At 37.0% G+C, this 19,827-nt stretch overlaps 1 protein-coding gene across 13 annotated transcripts in view; it reads right to left on the bottom strand.

Annotated features, from left to right (window-relative positions):
• Nucleotides 1-19,827, bottom strand: part of CDKL5 (cyclin dependent kinase like 5) — a 114,758-nt gene that overhangs the window by 22,377 nt on the left and 72,554 nt on the right. For all 13 annotated transcript variants that reach the window (XM_072329703.1, XM_072329694.1, XM_072329687.1 and 10 more), the window contains 5 exons: nt 18,994-19,053; nt 12,540-12,630; nt 9,586-9,775; nt 4,991-5,071; nt 1,046-1,206 (listed from right to left, as the gene is read on the bottom strand). In XM_072329703.1, the coding sequence (XP_072185804.1) occupies nt 1,046-1,206; nt 4,991-5,071; nt 9,586-9,775; nt 12,540-12,630; nt 18,994-19,053 (583 nt within the window). The remainder of the gene's footprint in view (nt 1-1,045; nt 1,207-4,990; nt 5,072-9,585; nt 9,776-12,539; nt 12,631-18,993; nt 19,054-19,827) is intronic.

The raw sequence follows: 19,827 nt of genomic DNA on the forward strand, positions 1-19,827 counted from the left end.
GTGGCTATGCTTATTAGCCTTGACGGACCTAAACTGGCTTAAAGCTAAGCAAATGTACTTATTTTAAAATCAATTCTATCATAATCTAACTCAGATATATTACTGAGGGATAAACTGAGAGCTGACTTATTAGGAACTATTATCGGATAATGCTTGTTGCTTTTATATTTAGGATTTTTGTACTACTCACTTCCAGTGATCTACTGATAAGCCCACTTACAATTTCAAGAAATTAAGCAAGTTCGGTACCAGTACCAGTAAGTACCTATAGCAGCAGATAAACATTTTAATGTAGATATCATGTTCTCAAATCTTCAAGTCAGGAATTTTATTTTTAAATCTCACTGGAAGAACTAAAGAAAAACCTGTCTAGGATTATAAGACATTGTAGTTTTGTACACTTCAGAGAATGACCTCTAGGAAAGCTTCTGTCAAACGAATATGATGAGTCTCTTTGCACTGAAGTATTTTATTCACCCGTAAACCTGGTTTGTCGATGTATTGAGATGAGGTGGCTTCTCTCAAGCTACGTGGGTCCAACAAAAAAGTTGGTGAGCAAATACATCCCATTCTAAGTAGACTAGACTCGGGTCATAACCACAGCTGCAGACAAAATTCTGTTTATCCTTACTGAGGAGCATGATCAACAAATTTTTCTTCTGTTTTCTGTGGTGACACCTCCAAGCCACAGAATTCTTGCTATTGTTCAGCAAAGAAGCTAACTTTTTTAAGATGAGAAGGCCAAATTATGTTTTTGTTGTCGAGAAAAAACTTTTTTTTTTTTTCTTTTTTTTTTTTCCAATCCCAACATGCATTAAGCTTGATGAATATAGTTAACAAAAAAATTCAGCTTGAATAGCTGGAATAATAAAACTACGTCTGCCTTTTTCTTCAGTGAAGCAGCATGGAACAGCACATACATTGCAATGTACTTAAACTACAAAATAAATGTTTTTATTGAAGATAATATTCTGTTTAAGCACTGTTGCAACTTATTAACTGGCACAGAAAATATCAGTGTTAAGGGTCAAATGACTATGTTTACCTGTTAGATAATGTGTTGCTGTCTACGTGGTAAGGCTTTCTTTTAGCTGACCGTGAAGGTGAGCTTCCACAGCGATCCAAGAGTCTTTGCGTTTGAAATGAAGGATGGTTCAAACATTGCTCTGTCAAGTATCTGTCTGCTGGATCTAACTTCAGTAAGTTCTTTGGAAAATAAATCCCAAAGTTTAAATGTTAACATCTGTATTTGCATCAACAACAATGTAGAAAAATAAGGAACATTAATGGGATAGTTTTATAATCACCAGAGTGTCTGTGATTAGATGCAGGTGCCAGAATAATTTTATATTGCATTGAAATACACATGATGCAAAATGAACAGTTTCAAAAATATTATATCCTACTTAAGAGATGGAAGACATTGGACTTGCTTATTATGAAACATATAAACTATATATATTTTAAAAAAACATAAGGGAACATACTCATCTCCTCTGTGCTTAATATGTTTAAAATACAAAAAGATGTAAATGCAAAACTATATGTGTTTTACCTATACATATATGGATGTTAAAAATACACAGATTTTAATCATACTTTTCAGTCTGTGCTATAAAACATTAATATTTAAAACAAAGAGTATTGAATTAGCATTAATATAATGCTACCAATGAAACAGGTTTAACAAGCACATGGGAGGAATATTAAATGTTCCAAAGTACCTTTGCAGTTTATAATTTTTTAAAAATATATGCAAATATGAGTTGTTTCTTATTTCCATATTCAAGTCCATTCATGTTTTTAAAGAATCATCTAAACTGTTTACAATGTACTCAGAATAACATCATAACATCTGCTTTATGATTCCATTAGATCAGCTATGATTCTGAACAAAGTGACTTTCTGACACACAGACAACATTTAATCACAACATCAAAAAACAATATGATGATTATTTTGATAACTTTTAATGGCTCCTTTCAGAAATAGGGTCATCTGTAACACATCCGGGAATATCTAAACATGTGTGATTGTCAGCAAGGATGAAAGTTCAAATGACTATTGAATAAAAAGAATGGCTCTTCTTTAAGGGCTGTATTGGTTGAATAGAGAATAACTCTATGCATATATGTGCATGAGTATGCGTGCACACACACACACACAATGGCTACCTGTATATGCATTAATAAAATATTGATCCACTTGACCACAAACTAGTTTTTCCTGCACAGGATCCCTGCACATCAAGATGGAAAAAGTGCTTGGCATTCCTGGGCAGTTCAGTCATACATTATGCAGTATCTGCCCTTCTCAGGTGACAGGCTGTGTACCAAATGATTCATTTCTTTTTTCCTTTTTTGTGGCACTCATCACTACTGTGATAGAAATGGCCCAAGCAAGGAAAACTGAAGTCCAGAGGCAATCATAAGGTTCTGAAAGTGACTGGAATCATAGAGAAATTACGGTGAACAACGCTGATTGATGGCTGGGGCATGGTCACTGATGGGTATGGCTGGCTTCAGAAGCTAGGAGGTGAGGAAGAAGAGGAGTGGCACTCCACCTAAACTAGTTCCTAAATTGTACTGAGTGACAGCATGAGACTAAAGGTATACCCACTTAGTATCTGGGTCAGGGTTAGAAGGGAAAACCAGTATTTGTGGTGTTATAGCAGGGATTTGTTACCAGCTACACATCTAAGATAAAGAGGATGACTCCTTCTACAACAAGAAGCAGAAGTGTCCTCATTACAGCTCCTCATCCTCACAGGAGACTTCAACTACTCAGGAGATTTTTAGACTATACTGGTAGCATTTTCTAATTTAACTGCTGGAGAGGGTAACCAAACAAGAGTTGGGCTTCGCTTTACTTAACTTGCTGTTCAGTGACAGTAAAGTACTGGAGGCTAAACTGATCATAGAGGACAGTCTGAGATGTAGCAACCCTGAGAGTTTTATCATTAGGATTCAAACGAAGGGTAAGACAGTTAAACATCAGTGATAGGACCCACAATTTTAAGATTGCAGACTTTGACTTCTGAAGGGGGATTCCAAGACAATCTCCCAAAAAACTGCAATCAGAAGATACCTGTCCTAGAAAATTTCCTGCAAGTGCAGGAACAGAGCATCTCGTTGGGCGTAACATCACAAAATGTCAAGCATGGTCAGTCAGCTTGACAGAACCGGGAGCTTTTTAATGAAGAAAAACTCAAAATAGGCAATATATAAGAAGTTAAGCCAAGGGCAAGATAGAAAGAAAAAGTATAAAAGCACTGTTTGGCACAGTGGATGACATTAGGAAGGCTGAAGTCCAACTACAGCTAAAGCAAGTGAGAAATATATATGGATTATTCAGGTAGTCTAACAGCAAACTGAAGCCCAGAAAAAAAAAAGAACAAAAGTCTGGTAATGAACAAAGGAGATAACTGAATGACACATTATATGAATAAGCATGAAATATTCAACTTCTTTTTCGCCCAAGTCATCATATTCAAATTTCCAAGTGCATGCTTGCAAAAGAACATGGCCTGTGAAGGAAAATAGGAGCAGCAACGCATCAACAGCAAATGAATGACTCTTTGTTAATCTAGTCCAGAAATGCTCTCTAAATATTGATAGATAAAGCACTAGAGATACATATGTCAGTGGTAGCTGACATTATTCACTAATCTAGTAATCAGACCTGAAGTCCTTGGGAATGCAGATAACAAGGAACATAGCAACTGTGAATATTTGCCAGACTGCCCAGTATCTGGGGGAGAGGAAGGCATACAGCAAAATATGTAGAGCATTTGCAGCATTCATCTTAACCACAGGTGTTTTCTGTTCTCTTCTTCTCAGTCATCTGCTCATTCTTGAACAATGTTCCAACTTCTCAACTATGTAATCTATGTCAAACAAAATGTCCCCTCTACAGGATCCCTGACCTTTCCTCACCTTACACAAAGTAATGTGAACAAAAAAAGTTTAAAAGAATTACTTGAATTAAAAATACAAAACAAAACAAAACCAAAACAGAATGGAATTATTTAGAATGTTTCCTTAACATTTCACAATTTCAACTTCTATATCACACCAGAAAAACCCATAAGGCATTGATATATAACATACAAAATTAATGTAAAATAAAATAAAAGCAATCCCCAGCATTTGTTACGATGGTCTGAGGAACCATCTTGAAATTGCAGTTGAGCAATATGCACTACTACAGCTTGAGTTACATCTAATTATAATGCTGGGGGGGGGGGGAGGGAGGGGGGGGAACTTATGTGAACTAGAAACTAGAATACAATTATTCTAAACACTGTGAATCTCCTCCAGTTTATTGTGGCTGAAATTACAGGAGGATTGTACTACGTCTCACTGTAGTGAACTTTTATGTTGTTCAGCCATTTTAAGGAAAGATGGCATTTTCTGGACCACTGCAAGAAACCCAGAACTATATCCTAGCTTGGCTGTGGGGAACTAGCTGGTATGTTCCAAAACAGGACAGAAGAGCAACTTAAATAATGTGCTTAATAGAAATGAGTGTCAACAACTAGATTAAGACGGACAGGTGAAAAGTTTACTGTGTATCTACTGTCTGTATCCTCATGCTTATCCAGTAATGAACAATAATAACTCATGTTAATCTAATCTTCATACACTGTGGATTTATCTAGATTTATTACAGGTTGAGAGTTCATCCTCCTACATTAGTAAGGTGACCTGTGTATCTGAAGGGCTGTTGGTATGCATGCTGACACAAATGATGGCAGTTCTTTCGTCTACAATAGATACTGCTCACCAAATCAGTTAAGTTTGGACAGATTCTCCTGGCATTTGCAGGAGATATTTTCCTGATTCCTAAGAAATATCAAGCCTGGCTATAAATGGTGGTGAAATCAAAAAACCTCAAAAGGAAATTCACAAGTACTTTTAAAATGCACTCTATTAGGAAAGTCACATCTTTCCCTATGCATTAGAGACAGAAAATAAATATACTTGTTTACCTTCATAAGATCAAGCAAAACACCACTTAAAATTCCCAAGTATCTTCTCTCTAAAGATTGTGGATGATTGACTGCAGGAAACTGTCAAAGTAATATATCATAAAAATATGTTGAGAATGCAAACAAGGTATAGATTAATACAACATTTAAAAGAAAAAGCATAAACTGTACAGTGAATAAAGGCATGTAACCTAATGGAAAACATGTATATTGAATTAGTTCATGATTTTGGAAACCTTAGAAAATAATATGAAACAAGTGACTGCTGATGTACAATATGAATCTAGTCAACCCAAGAAAGTACTTTTGATTAGTAGGGCAGCCAATGAACCTCTCTCAATTGACAAGGCATTAATTTAGATCTATAAATGTGTTTGTGGCACGAGGATTGACATGAGGTGGGTGCTTTATAATAGATTCAGAAATAACATAAGTAATATGCACCTGAGAAAAGAATTCAGAAATAGTTATTGGATGATTTTGCATTTGTGTGAACGTAGTAATAATTAAATACCAAAGATTAATTGACAATTCCAAATTGTTTTTAAGTGAAAAAACCTCACAGAAATGGAATAGCAACTATGCAGTAAGGTTTGGGATCCCTCCCATGATCACGTTGCAGTAGGGATGAACTGGCAACATCATGAGAAGTAGTGTGCTCTGCTTTCAACTACAGTCTTGACAAAACCAGATGAAGGCAGTATTTGAAGCTAGTCTTAACTGTACAACAGGGCAGGCAGGAAAGATTTAAGGAAGAAAAAAAGTACAAAGCACAGGATTTTTTTGTTTGTTTATGTTGTTTGCTTTGCAAACAAGGCTACAGTCAAATGAAATTAAAACAGTCTTTCTCTTTTTAATCAAATGAAAGAAAATCTGCTCAGTATATCTACGCTGTAACTTAACATCAAGTATAATGAGCTAAAAAGAAACGAGCATCAAAGATCCAATTCCAGATTATGGCATGCATGGAACTAACATCAAACAAACAGGTAAACTGATTGCAGTGAGGTAACTTCAAATTGAAAAGCTAAACACATTTATTCCAGTATTTCCAGAATTAGAAATTAAGGCAGGATTTTCAAGATGAGCACAAAAAACAAAAATCCCCAGAGAACAACTTCAGTTTTGCAACTTATGCAGTTTCTAGAGAAAACTGTACACTTGAATGCCAGAGAAACTTCAGGAAAAACTAAACCAAACAACAGCCAGACAGCTGATTGGTATTAATTGCAGTTTATCCAAAACAGTGAAGCTGAGATCCAGATACTTCATTAGCAGTTCCTGGAGTTGTGGTATTTGCCTAATAGTAGTGAAGTGCTTCAGTTGCAGCCTGGCTTGAGCTCATCCACATCTTAACCATGAGTTTGCTAAAAAGCCTCTTAAGTTAACACATCAAAGCTAGAATACTGACAACAGGGAATATGCACTGGCAATCACATACTCGATACATAAAAAGCCATCGCTTAATGTCCAAATGGACTCAAGTCATGCATAAAACATACCCACATAAAATATTGAGGTATACCTAAAATAGCTGAAAACGTGAGATAACCACAAAGTTTGGGTCAGTGATTACGACAGCAGAAACAACAACAACAACAAAAAACCCAACAAGTATGAAGATTAATAAAACATTCTGTGCGGAAATTTGCTGTAGTATAAAAACACACAACAGCTACATGTTTGGTCTGAACTGTCAATGAGCAAAAAGACTTAAATATCTTTATCCCTTTGCATCTATTTCTGCATGTTTAAAGGATTCTTACAGCCAGGTGCATATATTTATATGTACACCTTCCTCAGAGTATGACTTCAAACCCTTGCTTTAAAGAGTAATCCAGCAGTACAACTATCCACTTCCAATAATGTATTTTGTTTGGAAGCAGAATGCATTGCATGTGCACTGCAAGTATGTAATTGTTAGACCACTGCTAAGTGCAATCCCTTGTTTGTACTGGCATTACTTTTCATAAATTACACCATGTGAGCTTTGAAGGAAAATGACAGACCATTAGTTTGAATGTGTTTGTTCCTAAATAGTCCCTATACTTTTCTTTTTACTTTACTTTCTTTTAAAGCCATTTCTTAATGACTGGAAGGCTTATTTTAATTATTGACTTTTAAGTCCAAGTCTTCCTTGTTGATCTTAGATAGCAGCCTAAGTGAATCAAGCCTTCCATTCTTCCTCCCTTAGTTTACATAAAGAAAATAGATTTTCAGGAGGCACTAACTTGTTTTAAGAGCAGTATTCTTCTAAGTAAAACAAACCCTGTTCTTCTGTCTATCCAAGTGGGCAAAAATATTTCTGTACTCACATAGAACAGTCATTATTAATCAGATTTTTCTTCTGGAATGACCAGAGAAACATGAAAATAATTGCCATTCACCAGGTTTGTTCATGTCCTCCATCTTATCTGCAACTAACTCGCAGAATAACATTACAGCCCTACGTTACCATTTGTGTTTCCATAAAGGTATGAGCCTGTGAATTCTTTCTGATACAAGATTATTTTCTTGGGTCTTCAGCATACCACGGATGTTTGATTCCTAAAACAGACTGAAGAGATACAACTAAATACTAATATAACTACCTAATCCTCAAAAGTGATGAAAACTGTGTGTACGTGCATGAGTGGAGGAAATAAGCAGGAACATGAAGTATGCAAATGTGGCATCTTTACACCTGTGCATACAGAGCTGGAGTGTCTGAATTGGAATTTCTTAAATCCTGTGCTAAAGTATGGCAGTACTTACAGTTATGAGAGAGATTCATAGAGCTGACAATCACATGGACAAGCATTTCCCTTTACTGGGCTAGTTTTTATCATGCAAACACCCAGTTCCAGCTCATAAATAATAATTTGCATGATCACAGCATAGCTTCTATCCACTACACAACTGAATATCTTCTACTATTAAGAGCTACTATTAAAAAAAAATGAACACATCTGTACTTATGATGTTGTCTTAAAACACATTTTTTTTTTCAATTAAGTAACAAAAATCATACTCTGAATCATCATTTTTGTCGTATTTTTCATATTTAAGTCATTATTCAGACTTCAGTATTCCCAAAGTACTCTCTTTTAGAAGGCATATGCCACTTCACTGTTGTTACCATTCCTGACTTTGCAGATGGGAATAAAAAGGCAGCAATCTGTATGAGGCCAAGTAATAAAACATTGATCCATGAAATGAACAGAGACTCGCGACACTCAACCCTGTGCTAATCACATTAGGTCCATGCTGTCTTCTTGAATTACTTTACTATAAAGCTACATAACAAAGATGCTTCATTTTCATCCTGAGACACTGCACAGCATTTAGCCAAGTTAAATTACACTGCACAACTAGAATTCTTGTAAAATAACATTGAAGAGAGAATATTTTTATTTAGCTTACAGCTTGTAAAGCACTGCTTTAGAAGGTATAATTTTTTAACAACAGAAAATCCTTTAGAGCCCTGTTCTAAGCAGGATCAAGACCATACACTACCTTGGCAAGAAATGCTTGTGTTACTGTTTTATAATAACCTGTGACCAAGGGTGTGCAAGCTTTGTCAAAAAACTGTTAGGAATTAGCTATTGTTCAGGCTAAAATAACTAACCCAAAACCTTAATCCAGCTATTGCTTTTGCTACTATCATCAGCTAATAATAATTTATGGCAGCCTTTAATGCATTTTAAGACAACTAGGTGCACCCCTTTCTTGTTCTCTATTTTTTCTTCTATGGAGTAAGACTCAAATCTCCAATCTTCACCACATATCAGGTCTCCTAAGACATTGTTATGTCTGTTTATTGGATTTTATATTAACAATTTCACATAATTCATCAAGATCATAAAACTGTGAGCAGCATTTGCTAAAGGAAAAAAAAAAATAAAAAAGAAAGAAAAAGAAGAGATAACCAAAATGGAATTACAAGACAACACAAGTATCATCACTGACCAGGCATTATTAAAGACAACTGAGCTTTTTGTTTGGTTTTTTAAATATATATATATATTTTTGTCTGGCATTTTGCCATCTAAAGCAGCTTCTCCACACTAGCAAGCTTCTGTTTAATTCATGGCATTGTCAAACTCCTGAAATGGAAGCAAGCAGCTTCCTTACTTGTATGGCTTACATTAATTCTCCAGGAATTCAAGTAAAAAGGCGAAAAGCTCCCCTATTATCACAACAGCATCCAAGGCCCAGATTTTGCCATCACAGCAGGCTTAAGAGAGCTAGCACAAATCTTCCACACTTCAAACATACAAATGTGCCACTAAACTTCAAAGTGCACACCTGGCACGGTAATTTTAGACTTGGCATATTCACTAACAGTCATGACAAGAAAAGTCAAAGAAATAGACCTGTTTAAAATCAGCTTTTAACAGCGAAAAGAACTTATTTATACTTCACAATACTGGTATAATTAGAATTTAACTTTGAATTATGAATGCTCCATCATCTAAATATCCTGTGGTTGCACAGAAATACATGCAACAGAAAACACAGTCCACACTCTAAATGAAAATAACCTTTACAACGATAACAGTGTAAATATCGTGTGAGTAACTTAATAAAAAGAAAAGAACAAAGCTATCTCTTACCCTCAGTCCATGGAAGCGTGGGTTGCTGTAGAAGAGCTTCATCTGCTCAGCTGGCAGCGGGCCTAGCACCTTCTGAATGGTAAAGAGCTGGTCAATCTCACTCTCCCCTGGGAACAAGGGCTGTCCATCACTCAGCTCGCCCAGAATACAGCCCACAGACCACATATCCACAGCCTTTCCATATGGGGCTCTGAAAAGTGAACGTACAGTGTTGCTCACTCACTGGCACCATCTTCTTACAAAGCTGTCTTAACTTACTGGCTATGTTTTCCACAGCCTGTTTCCTTGCAGCTCAGAAAAAAATAAACCTTGACATTAAAGCAATCTCAAATATCAAGTTCTCTGTTTCTGCACTGGATGGCTTGACATATTGCTGCTTGGAAAGGCAGGACAAGAATTCTTAGGTATCCCCAAGGATTCAGTTACCTTTTTTAAAAAACAGAACAAAACGAAACAAAAAACATACATACAAGAATAACCTTTTTGACCAAGATACAATTATGAAAGTTAAATTAGTAATAACTTCTTTTTTTTTCTCCAGAGCGTGTTGTATTTCTGCACTACATTGTTTTATTCCATTGTATTTATTAGATTGATAGACATACTGGATCTGACCACTGAGGGGACAGAAATACAAGCAATCTTTGTTTCACCCTTCCTACAGTGAAGTTTTAATTAGAGAGAAAACAGAAGCCCCCTGAAGCTATTCCTGAAACTATTCATGAGTTAAGAAACACAGGTAAAGACACAATGAAAAGCAAGGATTTCCTGTTCTGGAGCAAAGCCACGGGTTGGAATTTGGAGAAAAATTCAGGCAGGTGTTCTCTTTGCATGCAGACAATGTTGTGTGGTAAGGTAGATGGCCCTTCGTATTTTAAAATGATGCTGACAAAAGAAGCAAGGTCAGCAATTAAGAGGTGGTGGGAGTTCAATGGAAACAAAATTCAGTGCTGTCTGTGTTACCCTGGAAAAGACTACGCCAGTTTCTCAAGACTAGAGAGTATTTAAAGGAAGAACAAGCAGTAAGGATGCTACAGCTGGAAGAAATGATGAGTTTGCAGATGGTTTGTAAGATATATATATATATAGACACACATGTATAGGGTAGAAAATCATAATACAAGGAATAGATATTTGTGTGAGGAATAGACTGTGGTGAACTCCTGCAATTTTCAATCTAAAGGCATGAATGCTGAAGAAACAAAACCTGAGTTTCCTCAAAGTGAGTCAATTTTGGATATTCAGTGAATAATTAGCTATTTCTTTCCTCTCGTGAAATGTAAGTATTAGATATGCTTATAAAGATTTGGTAAAAAGTAGGGGAAGGAGATTTCCCTCTTTCCCTAAGATGATTGTGAAATAAGAGCAGAATTGCCAAGAAACAGACATCAAGTTGTGCCAGAAAAGCTTGGCATTAAAAATATACACAAGCAAAGTTGAAGTCATATTCATGAAATACACATACCCCTCCCCTTGCTCTGCAAGCTAATCAAATCTAGTCAATTACACACAGAAATGATTCCTGCTACATTTCCTCTGTTAATGAAACAGCTTTGAAAACTGCAGGCCAGACAAATACCATGTCTGCTAAGCTCTTCATGTCTTTCCTCTAAAAGCCTAATTACTAATGGAGACAAAGCGTAAAGTGCTACAACAATGTAAAGACCATGACTGATGCTTCCTTTCCAACCAATATGTGTAGGTGTACACGTATGACAGACACACACTTTGCTGCAAGCTTAATTGTTTAGTTTCCTCCAAAATATGAAAAACTGAGCCTTGCATTTTCTTTTATTGGCAACTTTAACATACTACTCTGCACATAACAACACAACTACATCTCAATTTGATTAAGATTAGCACAGCTCTGGGAATACTTGTAGGACTTTCTTGACAGAACAGTTATTATTCAATGCCTTACCTATTCAAGAAATATCTATTCCTGATTCAGAGTTAACCAAGGGTTCAAACAAAGATCTGTTTCTCAGCAGTATAAAACATTTTGCTTGAACAATCTTTGTGACTCCTAGCAGTCCTTTCCTGATTGCTCCCATGGGTGTCAATTCCTTACTTATAGAATATGCATATATAAATACATATATGCTATACATACAGGAATTATATTTTATTAGAATGTTTATGTAGTTCAGAAGAAGATACTGTAAAACTTGATAGTACTGGAAAGATTGCAAACAGTGCATTTCCAGGTACTTTAATCTCTTCTTCTATGCTTGTTCACCCTGTGAATATGTTCATGCAATTCAGCCTTGTGAAGTAGTAAAACATCAGATTTACAGTTTAATAAAAAACTGAAATTAAATTGATACTCATGCAACTACTCCCACAGGCAATGTCACACTAATTGCTGAATACTGTATTAAAATCACTCATAGAGCTTCCTTCAACAAATTCTTCCTGACCAGTTACAGAAACATAGAATAACATGAGGTGGAATCTACCCAACAGGGATCATGGAGTCCAACTCCTGGCTCCATACAGCACCACCCAAAATCCAACCCTGTGCATAAGAGTGTTGACGAAAAGACGAAAAGAACTAGGAATGTAGCATGATGAAGGCTGCACTGCAATACTCAACATGTGGCTGATGAAACAAACACTTCAGACAGGACAACAGTAGAAACATCTTTTGAAGGGCCTATTAGGAGGTGCATCTCAAGTAAATTTGTGATCATTCAGTTTTATCTTTTAGTCAATGAAATACTGCTCAGCTCAAGACAGATGAATATAATATATATTATGTGAGAATAATATAACTGATTTATGCTGACTTAATGGGAACGAATGAGCAAGTATAAATGAGAATCTGGAATTCTCTTGAAATCTTCCCTTTAAACCAACTACAGTTCTCCACCAGCAAGTCTTACAAAAGGTGCTTGAGAAAATGCAGTGAATCAGTAAAGACTTATCATGGTTGTTTCACAAACTGTACTTACCCAAGCAAGAGTTCCGGTGAGCGGTACCACCTGGTAGCCACATACTCTGTATAGTTAGCATTGCTTCCTTCAGAAAGATTACGGGCAAAGCCTGTAAAGGAACAGTAAATAATAAAAGATTATATTCCATTTTAAATCAAATGAACATATCATCACTGATTTTGGAGGTAAGAGATCATACCTATTTAAACAGAAGTTGTTTACAAACACCAGTGCAGAATGTCTGCAAGGACTGCTCATCTACTGAAATGCCACCTCTCATAGATACAACAGTGAAAGTCAGAATGTCTGCATTAATGAGTAATTTACTTGTATGTCCTCAGAAATCTATGGTGTTTTACAATTATCCTTGCTACTTCACCATAATAGAACAGACTGAAGAAAGTTACTTGCCAGTATGCCATACAAGCAATTGAACAAGCCCCATGTCATGGGTTACCCTAAAATTTCACTGTGAAAAGCTATTTGCAGAAGACGACTCATAACAATAGAAACTTAACATACGCATGGAGAATAGACACTTTCGTCACTGATCTTAACTACTACAGTCTCACTAAGTTCTGTTTTTTTCATCTGGCCAAGAAGATACATATAATTCTCACAGAAGGACACTCCCTCCCTGAATCAGCAAGGAATGGGGCCATCTCTCTAAACTTATAAAAGGCAGGACTCCACCAAAGACTAGCAAAACTGTTTTAAATATGCATTTGTGGACATAACCTACCTAGACTTTATTAAAGCCTTTGACACTGCCTACCACAGCACTCTCCTAGAGAAGCTGGTCACAAGTCATGTTCCTCAGTGGTCAGTATTGGGGCCAGTGCTGTTTAACATCTTCATTATCTGGACAAGTCAATTGAGTGCACCCCCAGTAAGTTTGCAGATGATACCAAGCTGGGAGGAAGCGTCAATCTGCTTGAAGGTAAGGAAGGCTTTATATAGTGATCTGGATAGGTTGAATTGATGGGCTGAGGCTAGTTGTATGAAGCTCAACAAGACCTGCACTCCAGCTTCAACAATCCCATACAAGCTACAGGCTTGGGGCAGAGTGGCTGGAAAGCTGTGCAGAACAAAAGAATCTGGAGGTAATAGTTGATAGCAGTCTGAACATGAACACCCAGGTGACCTAGAAGGTCAGCGGTGTCCTGGCTTGTATCAGGACTAATATATTCAGCAGGACTAGGGAAGCAGGACTATTCCTTGTATCAGGAATAGTGTATTCAGCAGGACCACCTCCCTGTATTCAGCGCTGGCGAGGCTGCACCCCAAGTACTGTGTTCAGTTTTGGGCCCCTCACTACAAGAAAGACATTAAGGTGTGGGAGTATCTTCAGTGAGGAGCAACAAAGCTGGCAAAGGGTCTGGAGTGCAAGTTTTATGAAGAGCAGGTGAGGGACTGGGATTATTTAGTCTGGAGAGCAGGAGATTCGGGGAGACCTTATCACTATCTACAACTGTCTGAAAGAAAGTTGTAGTGGGGTGGGGGTCAGCCTCTTATCCCAAGTAATGAGTGACTGGGTAGGAGTTCACTGCCTCAAATTGCACCACGGTAGGTTCAGGTTGGATATTAGGAAAAATTACTTCTTGGAAAGAGCAGTGATGCAGTGGCACAGGCTGCCCAGGGAGGTGGTACAGTCACCATCACTGGAGATGTTCAGGAATGTGTAGATGTGACACTTAGGGATAGTTTAGCAGGCACAGTGCTGACGGGCTGATAGTTGGACTACATGACCTTAGAGGTCTTTTCCAGCCTTAACGACTCTATGATTTAAGTTACTTCACAAGCGTCAGCTTCCCACCTGTTTTAGCACCAGACTGATAACAAATTCCCAGTGAATTAGGATCAGAAAGCAAGTCCAAATTAACTTCCTCCTCCACATGATTTTCTTAAGAATAAAAAAACCCTGTCAAGTTATTTGCAGTTATAGCAAAACTTAACTTCTGCCTTAAGGAAGGACAATTAATAAGACCAACAGAGTGAAGAATGCACATACTAGAAAATGCGTAAGTAGATATACACTGTATTTTGTTTTCATTCCTCTCCATTTATCGAATGTTAACTTAACACCAAAGTAATGATATTACTAGATTCTTCACATAGTACTCCAGGGCAGCTGCTAGCATTGTTTCAGTAAAGTATAGAGCACCCAGCTATCACATAAGTAGAGACTGAGGTCTGACAGCTCTCGGCAGCAAGACTTCGCTATAGACCTACAGCTCAAACTGAGACAAATTTAGGGGACTGAAATGCAGAAGAAACATTTTCAAAATGCTTCTTTAATTGGAATGTGGTACTAAAAATCAGTAGAAAATTTACTTCAGTGAAATCACCAGGAATCTTTCCACTGTTGCATGAGCAAGGAAGACAGAATAAAAAGCTCAAGATCTTTCAGAGATATGAGGGATGATTTCGCTTCCAAAATAAGAGCTACATAAACGCTATATTATTTTTTCTTTATTTTTGAGTTCTTATGCAGAAGCTGCCAGAAATGATCTTCCCACACAGTTATGCTTGTAAAACTGTCATTTATTTACTGATTTGTTTCTAGTATTCTGAAAGTGTATCACTTGGCAGCATTAGCATGAAAGATCCCAGGGCTCTGTGGTTACACTAATTTACACCAACTTGCAGTAAATGTTTGGGTGCAGAGACCGTTTTCTCAAACTACCAGTCTAATAATAAAGCTGTTAGTGATATAGGTTACAGCTATTACTTCTTAGACACCTCTCCCTTTTAAAAGTTAGTAAATGGAAAGGCATGTACAGTGAGAAAGAGAAACCTCAAAGTTATCCCAAAACAAGAATATTTTTAATCTGTTCCTATGGTTTTGCTAAAAAATACGGATCTTACTATAAAACTTGAAATAATTATTTTTTAGTTTACTTAAAGAGGACACTGGGATTGGGTACATTTCTAAATATTATTATATCTAGAACTGCTTTAGGCAGCTCTGTCTCTGTTTGAAATTATGTGATCTATCTCATTAATCTTGTCAGTGGAAATTCTCTCATTCGTGATTTTTAACATAATGAAGAGCCATCTTGAACAAATGGGACATCTAGAACAAATGGTGGGAAGCTCTATCCAGAAAGAGAGGAGAAAGATACAAGTGCCACATGATACAAATGATCACATCACACAGTCCATGTGCCACGTGTATGGGGCTTTCCTCCAGGCCATTCCATTGTAACCTGGTCGCAGCCAGCAGCTGCTATCTAGGGAATCAACAGCAGCTAATGTAATCTGATAAAATAAATAAATCAGCAGGCCTCAACTTTGACAGATCAGGTGTAGCATGGAGCTGTTAAGTCAAGACATAAAAGGAAAAAACATGGGCTTCAGTTGCACCTACTTATTGCCACGTGATGTAGGAAACCATTTTATACACTTCTCTGACTCTGTTATCATATTGAGCGATGATGGGTGGAATTGGTAATTCAAGAGAACACAATACTTTCTAACAGCAGAACGGCTCATTTTGTGGCATAGCTAGCATACTGATCCACCCCCCAAATTATGCTGAGGTAATTGGAACAATTTTTGATGCAAAAATAGGAGAAAGTAACTAGGGAGAAGACTTGACCAAACTTATCAGTGAGGAGGAACAGAGTAGAACACAAAGATGGAAAGTGATTTGAGCAAGAACAACTATGAAAGCAAAAGAACTTGCAAAATTATTTCAACACAAGAAGGATAAACAAGCAAAACAAGACACTTCATCAAAGGACTTCAAACAATGCAGAAGGGGAGGATAGATGACAAGGCTGAAGGTGTGAGGGGAAAAAGCAGTTCATAAGATTGTCTGTTTCTTATAGAGAAATAAGACCAACTTAATCAAAGTAAAGCATTCTAACATTAACAGAATAGTTCAGTTTAAAAGGACCTCCAAATATCATATAGTCCAACTGTCCAATGACATGCAAGGTCTTCACTAGGTGCCTAAGTACACTAAGAAACCTCCATTACTGAGATCTGTAAGAGTAAGTTAAGCAAACGCCTGCCAAGAATGACACAGACATACTTAATCATTTCTCTGAGTGGGTGGAAGAACTAGAGAATTTCTTGAGGTCTTTTCCAGTTGCGTTTCATGATTTTTATGCTTATGCATCATAGAAAGATAAAGAAATTTTTAAAGCAAGAAATCTTGAAGTCCTGGTTTTGAAAAAGCAAGCATACTAGTCAGAATGCTTAACAATTCCCAACAATTCAGATGCATCTGTTGTAATTGGCCTTTTGTGCTGTTCTCTTTTCCCATTTCTATTGGTAGAAATTACACCCACACAACATGTGTCCAGGCAAGCACCACACAGTCTCATCTTTTCTAGTACGATATGTACAGAACATGGCACAAGGATTAGGAAGAACTATCTTGTTAAAAACTCATGACATTTTTCTATTCAAACTGTTATGTCCACTGAGATATTCCAAAACACACAATTACTTCAAATCTGTGTTGAGATGGATGGATGTATTTTTTATTTGCATTTGTTGATATAATGAGGAATGTGGCACTGTATGCAATTAGTATTTTTGTTCCAAAACTTGAAGCAAGCTAAGTAGGCAGGTAGCATGTTATATCATATTAAAGGGCAAATTCTTCCATCCACATCTATACACATGCAAGTGACTCTTGTGGCTAACCTGTTTTTACATCAGTGACTTAAGCTGCTACTAATAATGTCAGTTAGCAGTAAGGCTAAAAGGTAACGTGGATCACAAGTATTAAGAGTTGCTCTGCATGTTAAATTCAGCACAGTCTGACACTATATGCAAAATTAAAACAAATCCACACGAACAACAAAATCAGGATGCCTTTGTGGTTCTATTTCTTTTCCAACAGCAGAAATATATCCTGGTTTGAAGATGCAACGTGAGCAAGCCTACAGATTAAGCACATCATCTCTACTGGCAGACCTCACTTCATCTTTGTTGAGAAAATCACTGTCCCAGACATGACTGTATGATTTGTATGGCTTTTGATTTTCCTTTAGAATTCCTGCAGGAAGGCTGCTGACAGGAGTTCAGGAGCACAAAGGGCTGGTGGCAAATGCCAACTCAGGTGGTGAGCCTTACCCTCAGGAGAACAAAGTTGGAGGGAGGAAGGGAAAAAGGTGTTCCTGATCATAGCACTATTAGTCTTGATTGGAACAGGTGCTGGTCACCGGCCGGTGCTTTCTGCTGATTGTTTGCTAAGCTCTCCGAGAGGCAGAGGAGCCCAAAGCACATGGTGCCAGCCAGAGCCTGGGCCTATGGGGAATGCTGAAAGGAGAGAGTAGGTAGGAGAGAGTAGGCAGGAGAGAACAGCTACAGCAGGGCTAGCTGTAGGCTCTTAGCTGGAGATAGGGCCAAAGAGCCACAGGCTTTGGACACCAGCATCATTATGTGCTGCCAGACTTATGCATTTCCTGGGGCTGCAAAATAAACAGCCCTCGTTCCAAAGAACTCACATGGACTGGATATTCTAAGGCTTTTTCTGGAATGCTTGCTGGTTCTGAATGTTTAAACAAAAATGCCTTTAAGACTGAAAGAAATAAGCAGCACTGCAAGATACTAATGTTTGTTCCATTTTCCCAAAAACCTACTGCAATTTATTTATTTGTTTTTTGAATGGTTCCTCTTTTCATTCAAAATTGCAGTGGTATGAAATGACAGCTTTCAAAGTGACCTTGGGCAGCTGCGTGGAATTGGACTCTATTTTACCAAGCCAAACTGTAAGTTATTTAGAGTGTTTTATTCTGTGTTTATGTAGCATATAGAAGAAAAGTAGAGATTGTTGGAACAGTGTATATGCCACCCTGCTGTCTTCTGGGGATTACTCACATAGGCAATTTTGTCGTGTTCTTGGGTGCTGCTTGTTCAAAGTCTTAAAGCTGACATTAAACAGTTATTGATAAGTTAGAAAATATCAAAGTTAACAGCACATGTACAGCTCTGGCTCCACCCCTCCAGCTATTCACTCACTAATCATATGTTGACACAATCTTCTTTATGATACAATAGAGGATGACCTGTAACTATACACCTAACAGTGTAAGAAGTATATTAACATATAAGAAGTGAAAATGCCTTTTTGAAACTGGAATCTTTTCTTAAATACATAAGCTAGATAAATCTACAGTTCTGCCAGTCTCAGTTTACCACCTGTGATGTTCTCATGTCCAAGCCAATAACAGTACTAGTAAATCCTTGCCCAATACACGGTGAGACAACAAACGCAGCATTTCTCTTGACCTACTAAGATGGTGTTTGACCAAGTATACAAGAGCATAGATATTTCAAACTATGCTACAAGAGCATAGATATTTCAAACTAAAGGAATAGACTTAAACTGAATAAGTTACCAGTTCTGACCACGAGAAAGCGTTTGCACTGTAGAACTTTCATGAGAATGAGGTAAAGCTCCATTCCAAGAGATTTTCTTTAAAAAGGTAAGAAGTGAATCTATTGAACTTACCAAAGTCACACAATTTCAGCACATCATTGTGGCTTATTAAGAGATTCTCTGGTTTGATATCTAAAGCATCGAATAACAAAGAAAGAAAAGATAGCTGTTAACTTCTCTACTTAATTTTGAGCTCTGTCAGCAACATTATTTCATAACAATTTATTTAGATGAACATAAACAAAGCATTACAAGACCAATTGCTCAATAAGCTTCCAGCTGTTCTACTTGTGGACAAGCAGAATTTATTTTCTGCCACATTAAATCTTTTGAAGTGTTTCCCAACAAAACATGGGAAGATGAAATGTGTTTACAGACATTCCTAGAGAGCAAAAGAAAATGCAGAATAGTGCGTCCTGCACGATAATACAATAACCTGTCATTTAATTACCCAGTTAACTGGTAAAATGTTGTGTTGTGCTTTCTTGTTTCTATATAAAGAGGGTGCTTTCTAGTTCTAAGCCTGTTTCTTATTCCTGTATGGAACACTTTTTCAAACTGCTTTACAAAATATGTCAAACTCTCACCTATGTTTTGATCAGTCTCTACTATAATAGTATATTGTACATGAATTCTAATTTATTAGGAACATTGGAAATGTTACTCTTGCAAATCCATAAAGCAAAATACAATTTTACTAAATAAGGATAAAATACATAAAACCAGATAAAAATCAAACAAAGCAAGTACTGTAATTGCTTAAAATTTAGAGGGAGCTGAACTCAGGGAAGTTGGGAAGATATGCCTTCAGCAGAAGTAAAACACCAAGAACCAAGCTTGTTCTGTGTTGTTTTTCTACTAATCACATTCAAACTATCTACTATCAGATTCAAAAGTAAAATAATT

Source organism: Excalfactoria chinensis, chromosome 1, assembly GCF_039878825.1.
Source record: "Excalfactoria chinensis isolate bCotChi1 chromosome 1, bCotChi1.hap2, whole genome shotgun sequence".
NCBI lineage: Eukaryota > Metazoa > Chordata > Aves > Galliformes > Phasianidae > Excalfactoria > Excalfactoria chinensis.